The sequence below is a fragment of the Camelus dromedarius genome, chromosome 4 (assembly GCF_036321535.1).
Source record: "Camelus dromedarius isolate mCamDro1 chromosome 4, mCamDro1.pat, whole genome shotgun sequence".
Lineage (NCBI taxonomy): Eukaryota > Metazoa > Chordata > Mammalia > Artiodactyla > Camelidae > Camelus > Camelus dromedarius.
In genome coordinates, this window is record NC_087439.1 from 24695001 (window position 1) to 24711541 (window position 16541).

The 16541-nt window shown below is 37.2% G+C and overlaps 1 protein-coding gene across 5 annotated transcripts in view; it reads left to right on the forward strand.

The window, feature by feature from the left end:
- Window positions 1–16541, forward strand: part of ARHGAP15 (Rho GTPase activating protein 15) — a 575316-nt gene that overhangs the window by 501023 nt on the left and 57752 nt on the right. For 4 of the 5 annotated variants that reach the window (XM_064484735.1, XM_010974707.3, XM_064484737.1 and 1 more), the window contains one exon: window positions 15776–15881. The exons of the other annotated variant lie outside the window; for it this stretch is intronic. In XM_064484735.1, coding sequence (XP_064340805.1) covers window positions 15776–15881 — 106 coding nt within the window. The remainder of the gene's footprint in view (window positions 1–15775; window positions 15882–16541) is intronic. 5 annotated transcript variants of the gene reach the window in all.

Below are 16541 nucleotides of genomic sequence, written 5' to 3' on the forward strand. Positions count from 1 at the left end.
ATACAAACATCTGCTTCCGTGCACAAAGGGATACAGAGCGCTTGACAGGTCTGTGTTAGCAGGGTTCGCAATGCCAGTTCTTTATGCAAAAACCCTAATGCTTCCCGTCAAGCCATTAGAAGTGATACAATCAGCCCAGGCCCCATTAAGCCATCAGTGTCCACCTGTGATAAAGATGGCCATTTGTTTTCTTAAAGCCCACTTAATGTCTGCTTAACTCAATTTGTCAGGAAATGTAGAACAATTTCCTCACAGCCTGAAATTTGGTAGTGGTTCAAAGTCAAAAGGCCAGGTCTAGTCCTATTCAAATGATATAATAAACAGTCTTCAAATCGAAATCTCCCTTGAGGAACTGATGTTTACTTAAAAAAAAAATTATGTTAGCCAGAAAAGAGTAACATTTGCATCCTTTATTGTTTTCTTTTTTATTATTTCTAAAGTCCTAGATGTCCACCAGTGAAAAGGGCTGTTGCTTGATTATATGAGAAAATAACTTCATTCTCTTTTTAAATTCAGCCAGAAATTGGTTTTAGAAAGAACAGAAGAGCCTTTGCAAAGCATCAGTCCCTTACTATAGTAGTCACTTCCAACTTCTCTGAGGAATCCCATTGTAATATGTGAAAATATACTTTTTAGCTTAATTCTGTTTAAAATATTCTCCATATTGCTTGTATTTCTAGCTATTTGTTGAAGGTTGCTATTGCCTTTTTGTATACCTTAAAAGAGATAACTAAATGATTTCTCTGGAGAATAATTTATTGTCCAAATGATATTAATCAAATATAAGGGCTGACTTTGCCATTTTTAAACACATGGCCAAATACCTAATGCTTAAATATATCTTATATCTGATCATCGGGAGAACAGAAGGAATCAGAAGACATTTCTAAGATTAACCAACAGGGGGCTCTCTTAAATATCCCAGATATACTGACTTCTACCTCTCCAAATGAGTTGTCCATTCAAATCTAACCCCAATTTTGAAAAGAATTTAAATCAAAATTTTAATTTTTATTTGTCCAACAACTTCTGCATTCAGAATATTTAATTTTTGGTTCCTTGTGTTTCTGCTTGCTTGGTAGAACTAGAAGCTAACTACTGATGCCAACTCTAAGAAATAATTTCTCAGCTCACAACGCATGGAAGGCGAACTGAGGAACTGCATCAGCTCTCTGGATGATTTAATCAACATATATTAATCGGGCACCTAATACATACAGAAAATTTGAGACAAAAATAAAGTTTAAGGGTTTAAATTAGCTGGATACGACCTCACCTCTTGACTTTTTGCTACAAGTAGAGACAGCTTTAACGAATATAGTTTCCAAAAGAGTAGGGAAATTGATGTTACTTAAGGGGATCGGTATGGGAATACGTATTTTTTTCAATATAAGCTCTAAAAAAAAAACATAAGCTCCATAGCAGCCTATTTTTTTGATTAAGAAATATCACCATTAAGTCTCATCCTTGAACTAGTTTTGCATTGGTATGTTTTATTCCCCACGCTTCAGAGGTTCCATCCAAGAGGCAATATAATTCCCTAAGATCTGATTGAAGAAGAATCAGAAATTAGAATATGGAACTAGAATATATTTACATACGTGGCACTGAAGGCTCCTTGGTCTTTCTTCAGGTTGCAAATACATAGTTCCATGGCATTTTATATCCTCTGCACTCTCCCTGCAACTACCTTGCATCCAGTATTTTCACCCATGAAAAGAAAGTATCAGACTCCAACCTTGCTTTCTTGAATCTGGAATACAGTCACTAAATAAAAGATTAACTACAGCAGAAATACCTAGGGGAAAGTCTAGTATGTTACTTTCCTAGAAATGGTTTGATCTGTGAAAATAGTTTATTTTTCTGTGGCTTACAACGACTGAAGGTTCTGTACCAAACACAGCGAATTATTTTTATTATCAAGATAACACATATGCATTATAGAAAATATGGAAAGTGCATTTTAAAAATAGAAGAAAGTGATCTGTACTCCTGTTAATCAAAGATAACTTACCATGGTTAATATTTTGGTGTATTTTTCTACCAGCCAGTCTTTTTAATTAGCAGCTTAGCAAAGCTATAATTATACATTATCTAAGCAATTGTACAAACTTACTGTAAGTTGTCTCTCTTAACAGATTGCAAAAATAATAAATATTTGTTGAAGCTAACTTGAACACAAAAAGAAAAAGGAAAAAATTAAAATCACTTCTAATTTCATCATCATATTTGGTAGATATTTCCTTTTAACCCGTTTGCTCTGCATTTTCCCCCTGGTTTATTTAATTTTAAAATATATGTAATGCAGGAAAATTTGTATATAATACTTACTGTTGTTGGTTGTTCAGTCTTTAATTTTCCCACGACTCAGTTTTTTCAATACAGTTATTATAGATTTAAAACATGTTTACTAACGATTCTTAGCCATGGGAGTAAATATTCTGCTATTCTCCAAAGCTTTGATTTTGGAGAGGGGAAGAGAAAAGGACTAACTGTCCAGTGCAATGTTTCAATAATGGGGTTTGCTAGCAAATGCCAGACTGAGTAGCATCAGCCACCATTCTAAGTGGTCATTAGAGCTTTCACCTGAGCTGTGAAGGGTGGACCACAAGGTTCTGAGAATGCAATGGAAGCCGGAGAGAAATAACCCAATGGGGCCTTTTGAGTTTGGGTTCTAAATAAGTAAAAAAAAAAAAAAAAATACTTGGTTTTGGTTTTGTTTATAGTGTCGCTATATTTTTTGGTTTTGATTCAATACTCAGTAGCCTTACCTAAGCCTTCAAGTAAACTCATCAGGAAGTCAGTGCTATCATCAATCTTTGCATAGATGGGAATGTCTTTCTGTTATCCTAACACAAAACAAGACAACTGAAGTATGCACACAGTTTGAGGGCCACAGCTTTTCCCCCTGAACAATAGCTACTGCTTTGCTTTACTTCAGAATTCGGTGCAGTAAGTCTAAGGTGAACGCCTACGTGATGACTGACTTAGTTTTATTTCTGTCCTAATAATTGCAGGATAGTGCTTGATCTTCAGTATTCCAGAGTTTTGCCAGACTATATGAAAATACATCTACTTAATGATGCTTTCTTAGAACCCAGCTGTCATTTTTTAATACTGATTGCTTTCTTTTCACTCACAGTCATTTTCTTTCATTTTGTCCTGGATTATTGTGTATTTTTCAGATGTTCTGGTTTCTTCCTCAAGTATACTTACAAGTTTTCAATTATCTTTTAATTTTCTGATTTCCAACATGTCTTCTTCCTCATTTTTTTGTTTCCATTTTCTGGGGAAGCTTCTCTAATTTGTCATCCATATCACAGACCTAATTTTTCTACAGTGACAATTTGGCCTCTAATGTAAAAATTAATTTTGTATTGCATTTTTGGTTTTCACACTCCTTCCTCACCATCTATCTCCTTATCTCACCCTACTATCTTTTCATCTTACCTGGTTCTCTGCTTATGGCTTGCTGATCCCTTTCTTTAGACTCCTTGATGTTCTAAGTTCTACTGAAGATGCTAAAGAGTTTCCTAATTGTCTCACGGTCATTGTGAGAGTTCTGCATTTCGGAGGACTGTTCTCTTACCTGTACTGAGTTCTTTCAAAGGTCATGTGTTGTTGGAAATTTTGTTTTGTTTTCATATCTCAAAAGGTGGAAATGCATCCAAAATTCTATGCATATTGCATATTGTCTTTTCCTCTGCTTTAGTTCTAGTCTAACCTTTGTCCTAGAGCATCACACAAATGACAAATTAATAATCATAGTTCTTATATTAATTCTTAACTAGTATATTTATTGTCTTATGGTTCTGCTATCCTGGCAACAGTTTTTTTCTTACACCATGTTGCTTAACCCATTGGCATTCTAAAAGATGAAATACATACAACATTAGAATTCCAAGATCATGTTCCTAATAGAATTTTGCCAGTCTCCACCCCTCCTGTGTTTCACATATGGGACTGCAATTCCTATGGTGATATGCGCCAGTATCAAAGGCTCCTTTCCGCCTTCCACTTTCAGTCTCCTCAGTTATTTTACGGAAATTTTATGCAGGCAAAAAGGAAGTCTTCATCTATAGTTCGGAGGGGAGAGGACACATGAGAAAGGAGAGAAGGGACTATTCACACTCCTCAGCCGCATTAGCTGAGCAGAAAAGAAAGTGCTGCCTGGTCTTCTGAGCTGGCACAAACCTTCAGTCTTTGCTTCTGAAATAAAACAGTCGAAAAAAGAAAGATAAGGATGATTCTATCTGCTTTCAGAAAGGCAAGCTCTCTAGTTTGATAGTTCATTAACACAAGTGGTCCCGCCCCTGGCATTTTCCAATTAAATTCAATCTATCTTAAAGGAAATTACTCAACTTTTGGTTGCCATGTTGCCTGTCAATCTCTGTATATTTTAAGAATTCTAGTCTTTTTTCTTTTTCTTCAAGCATATTTAGTGACAAGTTCCAAGAGGTGGTTAGGTGTTGCCAACCGGATGCCATTTTAAAACCAGAAGTCAAGATTTGCATCAAGGACATCACGTTGAAAGTTTGCATTCAAATTCTCCCTTGGAGCGTGACCTCCGCTATGACTTCTTCTTTACATTTGCGTCTTTACCTGGAAATGGTTACAGACCTGAGAGAAGGATATTTATTTTTAGTCTTGCCATTTGCAAGGCCCTTTAAGCTTAGAGAAGATGCTTAGAATCACAAAATGTAAATCAATCATTTATCATAACGATAGATTTTAAAATATTATTTTTTTCCACTTGGGGGATTTTTTTCATTGTCTAACCACACCTTAGTTCTTTATTAAAAAAATTTTTGGACTTTACACCGTAGGAAAAAAGTTTCTATTGGCTTGAATTGCGGGTAAGGAGGTGTGCGAATGGCCTCAAGTTATACATTTGCCGAGGAAATATCATCCAGATGCTCGAGTCGGCCTTTTCTTGGCAGACAACTAAGAACCACACTGAAACAGAGTCTAAAATCTTGAACAAAAGAATTCCATAATCTCTTACCTTTGGAATGGACATTAATTAAAAGAAACAGTGACATCCCTTGTGATCAGAGTTTAACTACTATTAATCAGAGTTCACCACACAATTAACACTTTGAACTGATTAGCAAATAGAAATCATAGCAAGAAATTTGGAGGTTAAAATAGTAAATGGACATATTCTCTTACCCAACCTATTGTCCCTCATCTTTTAAAAGAAAAAAAAATTAAGCACTCCAGTCATAACTGGACAGATTTTGTTTTCGGTGAGGTGTTTGCCATTACATATTGCACATAATGTATAGCACTGTTAGGAGGAAAAAATTGGAGTCAAAGTGGCTGGAAAGTTAGGTCTGCTCTGTAGCACTGTGAGATTGTTGACATCTGCCGAGGTTGGAGCGCTCAGTAAGCAGGAAATGGGGTGTCACTCTGAGTGGTAGTTTACCATTATCCTGGCATCCTAATGAAGTGTCTGCAGTGCACAGAGCTTCTGGATGGCATCTTAACGCACGGCTAAGCAAAAGCACTTCTCTCCCTGTCACTGTCATCCATCTGCCTGCACCCTACTGTAGCCAATGGGATGGAACCATGCTACAATGTGCTATAAGCCATTTAGAGTTGCACATTGCATAATCAGTCCCATCAAATATGTAAAAAATGGCTATTATTGGTTATTTTCTTCAAACTCTGGCACCTGGAGTTTGGTCCATTAAAGTTAAACTTTTCCAAGTGATGTTTATGCTATTAATTCCATATTCCCCCCACTATCTAAATGGGAATGAGTTGCATCCTCATTGTCTTAAGTCCTGTTAATGGCCTGAAAGAGTTGTATGAATATTCATTAAAAACTTCACTGTACATCACACTTGGTGAATTCATCAGTTTACAATATAATGGAATGGTCATTTTCTTTGAGACAACCCTTTTGAAGAAAAGGACAAAGAATAAATCAACTCAAATCACAGATTGGTTGTTTTCATCTTTGAGCACATTATTTATTTTGCAGTGATAGTTCGAGGTCTTTTGGTAGATTTTTTTTTTTAAGATACAGTGCATTTCACCAAGTACACTTGCAATTTAAAGCTAGTATTGTCAATGCTGGATGACTAAATTTGATGCTTTCACATTACCTCTGACAAAACTCACGTTCAATGGAGAAGAAGTTAACTGTTACTAGGTGGCCTAAGTACAGCAAGGTGTGTGTCTGATCCTCCCAAAACTTCTTGATAGGTCAGGTATGATCCTCCAGACATGGCTGCAAAGCAGCGGGGCTCTCCTGGCAAGAACTGACCTGGTAAGATGGCCACAAAGTTGAGAAGGAGCTTTCCGTAACAGGCAGGGGCAACAAGAATCTGCTAAATTGAGGGGGTGGGGTGAGGTTAGATAAACAAGAGGGCATAACATAATTCGACTGCATCAGGAATTTTTTCACAGACATTAAAACTATGTTAAACATAACAGCAGGGAGGCTTGTACTGCAGCACAGTGGGGAGCTTAGCGCGTCTGCCCGAGCTGTGCCTGGCTCAACCACTGCTAGAAGTCTCCGACTTTCATTAGCGCTCAACAATTCACTCAGTTCCCCAGAAAAGGAGAAAAACTCAAGCAGCAAAGCCCCTGGCTAATTATTGTAAATGCTCCCAGGTTACAGTATTTGGGGGACAATAAGGCAGAATGATGTTAAACTGGAACAAAAGAGTCATTCTGAAATGAAAAAAGAATAAAAAGGCTTGTTTGTTGTTTGTTGGTTTGTTTGAAATCAGGGTAGTCTTTCAATGGGTAAGGCAGTGTGTTGGAATATTAGACCATCTCTTTACAATGAAATTTTAGATGACCTAGCCGGAGTGTGTGTGGCTCTTTTTGAGCAGAGAAAGTACAGGGTGGTTTCACAAATGATCATCTTCCACCCCTTCCCTGTCCCCAGATTTGTGCAAGTCCACTTCAAAAATCTCTGAAACAAAACCTGTATGCTTGGGAAGAAATTTGTAATAATGCAAAATTAGAATGGAATTGGATGTAACAAGATAGGCAAACTATGGTACATCACTGCAAAATACTGCACGTCAGGGTCAAGTTTTTATCCCCCCCTCAAAGATTGGAATTATTTGAGAAAAATATTGGCCCTTTCAAAGGGATAGTGGTCTGCTATTGGTGCTTATACAAATTTTAAATGGTAAAACTTTTAATGGAATGATAGGTGTTTATTTTTGCTAAATCCAGGCTTGGGAATCTGGTTTCTTCATTCATGTCCCCCCAGCTGCTGTCAGCATTACAGCACATCAGCTTTCCTTCATGTGCGGATATTTCTCCAGAACTCATTTGCAAAAGAGTCGAAGCAATATTAAACACCACATCCAAACCCCTTTTAAATACACAAAGAGATGGGAAAACACATCACAACTAGACCACTGAGAAAATCCTCCTTTCAAATTTACTGTTTGCTTCACATGCTTGTATAAAATATCCCACAAAGTCCCGTTTGTGATCCATTTGAAACAATCTTGATTTGCTTAAATTGTCACATTCTTCTTGCACATTTCTTCCTAAATGCAAAAATGGCAAAGAATTCTCCTCCCTCTTCATTATAAAAGTGCAGAATTTCTGGTTTGTTTATTCCTAATGGAACACTTGAGAAAGAAGAAAATATATAAATATCTTCTTCAGAAGATTAGTTGTCTCAATCTTTTTAAAAGAGAATATTCGTTCATTTCTTCCCCATGGTAAACAATTTGGGCTTTTCACTGTAATTTTCCATTGTCAAATTAATGCATTTCGCTTTACTGTCTTGGTCCCATGGTTCTAAAATACCGTACCTTTTAATATCATTATTTCTTCTACTGATAATAATAATAATATATGTCATTTAGGACATAGATAGGGATAGAACCTAAGCATCATTTTAAACAAATTTGTCGGAGAAACCTTCTACTACATTGTAACTTACTGAAACAGAGTCTGAAAAAACTCACAATTTAAAAAAATAAACTACAGTTTACTCGTTATGAGACACATTTCCAAGCTAAGTATTTCAGGCAAGAGAAGGTTTATGTGTTTTCAGTATTTCTAATCAATTATTAGAAATTTTGTTTAATCTACTGGTAAATATTCTATTGACAGGTTCAAGAACAGAGAAAATTCTGGCCCCCAAGACAGTGAGAGAATAAGCATTAAAAAAAAAAAAAAGTGGACAGTTTATCAACTTCAGTTTCTAAATTGTGCAGCCCTTGTATGGAATGCGGAGGAAAGTCCCTTAACTATGCTGAAAGTATGACCATATGTTTGCCTACCATGTACGCGGTTCTTCAAAAATTAGATTAAGTTTATTAATGAAAAAATGGCTAATAATTTCAAGAAGCTGGAAAGAGAGAGAAAGAGAGAAAGAGAGAAAGGGAGAGGAAAGCAAGCTGTGGCAAAAAAACCCGGGCTCAGCAGCTTTCTGGGGGAAATGGTGAAATGTGACTATGTGATTTATAATGAGAAAAGGTATCTACAACATACAATTTTCTACCTAGCTGCAAATAATAATTCATAGTGATGTCCCTTCCAGATAAAAGACCTTTGCTATGTAGGACCCATGTGGTAAAATGATCATGATAAATGTCAGACCAGTGCAGGTAACGGCTTTACAAACCATTAAGATTAGCTGGCTCTTTTTTCCGATGATAACAGTAACCATGCTGTGACTCTATGTGGTAATAATATCTCAGTCCTGATAAATGCCAGAGCTGGGCAGAGGTGTTTATCATTCCCAGTTCAGAAATGCTGACTAAAGTTACCACATGTTGCCTGTTTTTCTTCTCTTACAATAGTCTCACAATTAAAAAAAATTAAAAAGCTGAATCATACAATTATTTTATTCCCTATTTCTTAAAGGATTTTGGTGTTTGTGCTATTAACTCCCCCTGCTCTCAGTGTCCCTGTGTGACCACGTCAAATGAACCGGCTGGAGAAAGAGTTCACCAGACTAACTACTGTCTCCTCTTCAAAGGTCTTTTGTTCAAAATGAATAGTTATGGATAAAGTTGAATATGCTTCTTTAACATATATGTATTTTTTACCCAAAAGATAAGGGAAAATATTTCTTAGTTCACATTTTTCTTGATTATGTGACACATCCTAGTTGTTTTCAAGTGTGATTTTTAAAAATTCCCTATATATTTAATTTGTCTACAAATGGAAAGAAGCAGACACACATTAAAAACTTGAAATCTAGAAAAGTGTTTGTAGGATTTCCACCCTCATGAAAGTATACAAAGATAATGCTTAATATAAATAGCTACTTGAATATTTGAAAAGAATTACAGGTTTATGGTTAGACAGATGTCAAATGACTCAAAATGATAAGCCTTAAAAAAAAAAAGCTTGTAAAACCAGATATGTATGGGTAAATATAGTTTAAAGAAAGTTCTCACAGGAGAACTAAATAAACTAGTGAGCTTTATTTTTTCAGCACAGACTATCTGCTGAGGATGAATTAGTATCATTTGTAAGTTACAGAAATGTACTCAGCCACCACCATGACACTTCCAAAATTACTTTGAAAACAAGAAATTTTAGGGAGGACAATACAATCATGTTTTTCTTGTGAAGACTGCTGCCATTACCTTACTTTTTGATTCAGACAGAGAGAGGCATTGCTGTGAAACTGAGAAAGTTTGTTTTAAGAGAGTTTCAGGTTGGTGAATTTTAGAAAATGTTTTCATCCTAAAACTGATTGCATCAAAACCATAATACAAGTTGTTAACAGTTACTTAGAGCCTAAAACTTGAGTACTTTTTCCAAATTTGCCCTCAGTGGGAGATCAACACACTAGCAGTCCCTAGAATAACATAGATACATTTAGATGAAAAAGAAACCGTGATTTTTATTACTTTCTTGAATGTATTTGGGGATGTCCAAAGAAGTGAAGAATAATGATTAGAAGGTCTTCAGAAATTGATTAAATAAAATTTTACCTTTGTGATTTGGTATTAATTAGGTGTCAGGGCAGGTAGAATAATTCAGAAGAAAGTATACTTTTAATGGGAAGGGTACTTGCATATATTTAATAAGCACTTACAATATGTGCAGTTATGTACATTGAAACATTTAATTCTACAAACAATCCTATGAGATATGTGTTGTGTGTGTGTGTGTGTGTGTGTGTGTGTGTGTGTGTAAATAGGAACTGGAAGCATCAAGGGTTCAAGCAACTTGTCCCAAATCATACTGCAGAGCAAGAATTCTAACCTGGTTCTTTCAGACCCCTTCATGATTTACCACTTCTCTTAATTTATAACAGGAGCTTAAAGCATATGTTTATTTGCATCCATTTGTAAGTCTGGAATTTGCAGCCCCCTCCCCCAGCAGTGTTTCTCCTTGAAGTAAATATAAAATTTTTAAAGAAATTAAGCAAGCTATTGTTGTCATGCCTTGATGATTCCTCAACACCCAACTCAAACTTCGTAATTAAAAGGCACGTCCTCAAAGATTTGCATGCAGTTGCAGGGCACACTAAACCAACAAAATGTTCTCTGAAGATAACCATTCCTCCTATCAGCCAGGACAGTCTCCAACTAAATTCTGAAATGGTCATGATACAAAGTATATGAAGGGACTAGAAACTAAACTGCTTTCTTCTGAACATAGCCCTGACATATAAGTGACTACCATTTCTTCACGTGCACTATACATTCCAGGGTAACTTTCAGAAGCAGAACAGCTGTGATATTGCTGACCTCCTGAAAACAAAGGGGTGCAGCTGTGCTTTAAGAATTACAGATAAACAGAATGAATAGTTCTACCAATACGTTGGTCACTGGGAGAATCTGGTCTTTTCTTCCTCTGGGTGAACCTACATAACAAAGCAGAGTTAATTTTGAAGTATGATTTAACATGTGACTATAAATAAGTTAAGAATAATAAATGCATAGATGATAAGGCCGGAAAAGTGTCCAGGGGTCATCAGGCCCAGGGTTCTGACTACACAGAACTCTTTCCATCATTGTATAACTTTATCTTATCTCTGCAAAAAAGGCATTCGGTTGTAAATGTCCTTGTTTTAGTAGCAACATTTCATGCAGATAAATGCAAATGTTACTATCATAAACCATATTTTAAAAACTGTGTCCTCAAAGCCATGAATCAGGGGAAAACTATAAAGCCACATCCTTATCATAACATTAAAGGCTATTTCACATCATGTAGGAGCTGTTACTTCTCTAAGTAGCCTGGAGTTGTTTTTGAAGAAACTCATTTACAACAGAGTGTGGTGTAGTTTGAGAATATGGGGTCAGGTGGGTGAGGAATAGGCTTTAGTAAAAAAAAAAAAAAAAAAAACAGTTTACTATTTTAATATATACGTGTACATTTTGTATATTTTTACATATTCATTTTTGCCACTATTGGATGGCAAAAGTGAAGTACTACAGAAAAGCTTTGTACACAAGGTGGGTTCACAGCTCAAAGACTGGAGAGGCTACTGGGATGTGGGTGGGAACCCAAATGAAGGTATTAATGAACATAGAGCAGACACAAAAGTAAATCATGTGGGAATGAAGGTAGAAGCAAGTGTGAGTGAAAAGGGAAAGAATCGTGGAGTTTATTATTACTGGCAAGATTTTGTATGAGTCTCCTTAGTATACAGTTTACCTGAGAGTTTCTCTTATTCTCCACGTAGAAAGAGTTCATTTTTCCGTCTTTAGTCATAATGTGAAAGAGTCAGAGATATCTCAAAGTCTCCTCAAAACTCTCAATGTTTCACAATAATGAGAAACCGTATGCTGAAGGAGAAATATTAATAGAAAATGCTGTCTTTCAGATGCTCACTGAATCAATTGAAGACAGTTGACGCATCTTTAGGAAGCTGTGTCTGAAACTTAGCTTATTAACCACTCCTGTATTATGTATGCTCACTCCAGTTCCTAATATGACACATCAATAAACCAGATCTGAAAAGGTGTCATTTCAATTTTAATGGAGCCAATTGTATTTTTAGATATTCCTCCATTTAGAAGTGTTTGTGTTATTTCCTGATTTTACAAGCTATGAAAGAGTGGGTGTGGTATTGATTTGAAGGAGAAACCACTGCTTTCCTATAACCTTTTCAAAGATTTTGTTCTGATTATGTTGTAAGAGCAATACATGGCTCCTCCTTGATAATATTTCAGCCCTCCCTCAGCCATTGTCCAGCCCCATCTCCACTACTTAGGTGTAACTTAGCCACAAGGACGTGTGTACCACTCTTCATTGTCCAGCTCCTTGAGTACATGTGAAAGCAGAGGAGGAGAGAAAAAGTATTTCTTCTACAAGGTGTTCTTCATGTAGGGTGTTTCTTACAAGCCGACGTGGGAACCATCACGTACTTTTATAAGAATTCTTACGTGGGGCTGGCCTGCTCATCAAGCAACTCATCAGCCCGCTGCCCACCACGCAGCGTTTAGTGTGCTGTGAAATGTCAGGCTACCACGGCAAGTGCCGTGTCCCCAAGTGACACTGACTTAGGTCAGGTATGAGCAACTACGCTGCGAATGCTCTCTGCATCCAGGTAGTATGCTTGTTCCCGAAAATAAAAAGTGAACCATACCCAGCATGGGCCTCAAAAAAGGTGGCGGGAGGAAGTGGTGAACATTTATGAACTTACTTTTCGCTAGTTACTGTGTTAGGTACATTGCATACTACTATCTTATTTAATCCCTGAAACTAGCCTTTTAGCTATTATTCAAAGAAAATAGGAAAGTTGTCCAAGACCACACAGCCAATAAAAAGCTGTTACAGATGTCAAACCAAGATCTGTCTATTCCAATCCATGTTCATGTCTTTCCTTTGTTCACTAATTCTGTCTTTATTCATTTAATCATATACGCCAGTATAAGAACTGCCTCGCTTTGTGGGAAACTTCTCAGTTTAATGGGAGAAACTGACAGGCATTCAAGCCATGGACATACCACATGGACTGTTATATAAATAGGATGTCCTAAGTGCAATGGAACATAGAAGACGGACTCTGTCTTGAGAAGTTAGTTCGTAAGTTTTTACCTGGTGGTTAAACATACTTAGTAAAAGTTTTAGTTCCTGCCCAGGCACTATGGCAGTGACATTGCAAATTCAAACGTTTCCAATTAAGCAACCCCAGCATTTCCCAACTGGGACATATGCTTCCTAAAACTGAATTTGGGGGATGTAGTATTTAGATCACTCTCCACTTATTATCTGTCAAGCTTAATTTATGACTGCTACTCCTTTAGTCCTCAGTGTCAACTGATCCCTTTTTTGGAGACTCTGACATTGATCTAGTCATTACTATGACCAGACACTTCAGTGAAATTTAAAAAGTCTTCTCTCCTATCTTCCTCTCCCCTCTTCACCTCTCCCAATGTCATCTTTATTGCTTGATCAAGTGGTTCACTAGATGCTCAGGTAAATTATGCTGCTAGCATCATGCCAAACTAGGCAGAATGTATCCATCTCATAAATGAGTAAGTATGTGTATACATACATGTGTACGTATCATTGGTGTGTGGTATTAACTTCAGATGGCTAGATACAGGGTATCCAACTGTCCCTAAGAGCTCTGTCCTCAATATACTGTACTAATTTTACTCTCATCTTTAGTGACTTGTTTTACTTCTTTTTCTGAGTTTCTGGTATCCCATAGGCTGATTGGTCCTATGAAGCATGACATTGTCTTAGCATCATTAAGCTGCAAAAGATTAGATTATTTGGCAAAAAGATTAGATCTGCTGTCTGCTATGATGTTGCAACTGCCTTTTCTCTTTTCTCTCCCTCTTTATCTCCCCCTTTGTCTCTTTCATTTGCATTTGTCCAATCTGTATTACGTTGGAACTCTTCTAAGAATAACGGCAATTTTGAAAGCTCTGACTGTGGGAGGCATTATTTATGGGCCTTTGTGGTTTTAGAAGGAAGAATTAAAGCTTCCAAGCAGAGTTCTACTAGGAAGACTGCCCCCACCCTACTTAGCCAAACACTATCTTCTGCAAGATATTTTCCTATAATTCCTTGTGAAATGCTTCTTTTGCAATGGGGTATTTTTTTTTTAAACTTGCTAGTTTCCAAAGTAACTCTTTCTTACCCCACTATATAAAGCTTATACCTAATAACAGGTAATTACAAATTGGTCTTTTGGAAGTGCATTGAATTAGGAAGTGTGTTTGGTTTAGTATCAGGGACCTTCAAAGGCTTTAGTACACAGGACTTATTTTCTTATGTTAAAGATAAACTCAGAGACCAACAGTACAGGACTGGTCTGACTGCCCCGCAGATTCAGGGAAGCTCCTTCTACTGTGTGCTCCACTCTGTATGGCCTCAGTTCTCAAGGTCATCTCATGGTACTATGCTACCTACATTCAGAGGAGCAGAAAGGTCCAAAGGCTAAAAAGATAAGTCAGTCCCCTGCACACAGCCTGCCCCATGTAACACTTTGACTGAAGTCTCATTGGTCAGATTTGGTCATATGGTCACTCCAGCTGCCAAAGCATCTGGGAAATGATCTCTTTCAGCTGCTATGGCCATCCCTTCAGCAATGGGATTGTTTTGCTAAGAAAGAGGAGAATGCCTATTGGATGGGTGTGTGCCTTACATATTAGCCTCTTATCTATCATCTTTTCCCACAGTGGCCTCTTTCGAATCATCAGGAGCTTTGTGCTAGAAGTTCTCTAACTTCTAGAAAAGTACAGAAAGGAAAGGTACCTGAGTCATTGTATATAAAGCGTTTAAGAAATAATTGTAATTCTGGGCTCTGGTTAAAACTATGGTTAAGATGAATTCTCTAATGTACTAAGTAACTCAGTTCTTACGGTGCCATCCATGCCCAGAAAGGAAAAAAAAAAAAAATGAAGGAAAGCAAACTGTGTGGTATGTAGTTTTGAACAACTTCTTATTTTTTTGAATTCATATGACTAAGTATTATGCTTTCAATTTTGCACTTTTTTGTTTTACAGCAAAAACAAAAGTATTAGGGAGAAAAGATAGCACAGAAGTAATAAAGAAAAAAACTCTTTACTCCTCCAAAATTAAGCAAAAAATAGAATACTGGTAATTGAATCAGAATGTATGTCCTTGTGTGTTTGTTTGCTATTGCGGCTCTAACAAATCATCACAAACTCTGACTCCAAACAACAAGAATTTATCTTAGGTTCCTGAAGGCCAGAAGTCTGAAGTCAGTTTCACTGGGCAAAAGTCAAGGTGCTGGCAAGCCTGTGTTCCTTATGGAGGCTCCCTCTCCTTGGCTTTTGTGGTTTTGAGAGGCCGTCTCCCCTCCTTGGCATGTGGCCCTTTATCACAGAGCCATTTCTCCTTCTGCCTCCCACTGTTATGTCACCTGCTCTCTCTGACTCTGATCCTCCTGCTCCCCTCTTAACCACCTTTGTGATTATACTGGGCCCCCTAGAGAATCCAGAATAACCTCCCCGCCTCGGAATCCCTAATTTAATCACATCTACAAAGTCCCTTTTTCCATGGAAGGTAACATATCCACAGTTTAGGAAGTGGACGTCTTTGGAAGGCCATCATTCACCTTACCACATCTTGTAAAATAGTAAAGCATTTCTGAAAACTGACTCATTGCGTGATCTTAAGAAGATCGTGTCAGAGCCACACTGTTGCTGTTTTCCTATTACCAGGATCTAATTCAGAGTCAAAGAAACTTCATGATGCTGATTTAGAGTGTATCTCTGGCTGCTGATTAGGACTTTAAGTTGCTAAGTCTTAGTCCAAAATTCTCCTAAGAAAATTTCTCCAAGCACCTTAGAAATCTCATTCTTTTCTAACCTTTCTTTAAAAAAAATTTTTTTTTCAGAAAAGCAAAACAACAACACAAGAATTGAAACTATGAAGTCTCTTGTACAAAAACTCCCTCCACCAAATCGTGACACCATGAAAGTCCTCTTTGGACACCTAACTAAGTAAGTTGTAAAAGTTCCTAATTGTGTTGCTGTATTTTCATTTCCTAAATGAGCAATAGTTAATGTCAAATCTCTAATACAAGAGTTTCCAAACGCGTCTGTCTCAGATTTCCCGATCTGTAGCCGATCTAAGCCTTCCTACAGAAGCTACGGGATGTACTAGAGGTAGAAAGGGAAACCTACAAAAGGAACTTTCAAAATAATTTCTTTTCCTGGCTTTTCAACAAGTAGATGTTTGCTGATTGATTGTCAGAACTGCAGCCAGAGCCCTGGGGTGGGCTGGGTTTACTTTGCTGTCTAGTATGAAGCAAGAGCCTGAAATAATTGTCATGAGTTCAAAATCTAGCCTCATCATGTGCTAAGAGTTATGACCCCTAATAAGTTACTTAAACTCTCTGAAATCCAGTTCCTTCATCTGTGAAACATTGATTCGGATTGATAAGGTGCTATCCATGTAAATAGCTAAGAGAAGAGTATTTCCAGCAAAAAAAAAAAAAAAAGCAAGTGTGAAGACCCAGAGGCCCACAGAGCTTGATGTATTTGAAAAGCAGAAAGCGGGCCGGGCTGGATAGAGCCCAATGGACTAGGGCTGTGGTGACAGAGCTGAGGTCAAAGATGTTAGACCAGTGTAAGATCACATAGGTTCTTGTGGGCCACAGG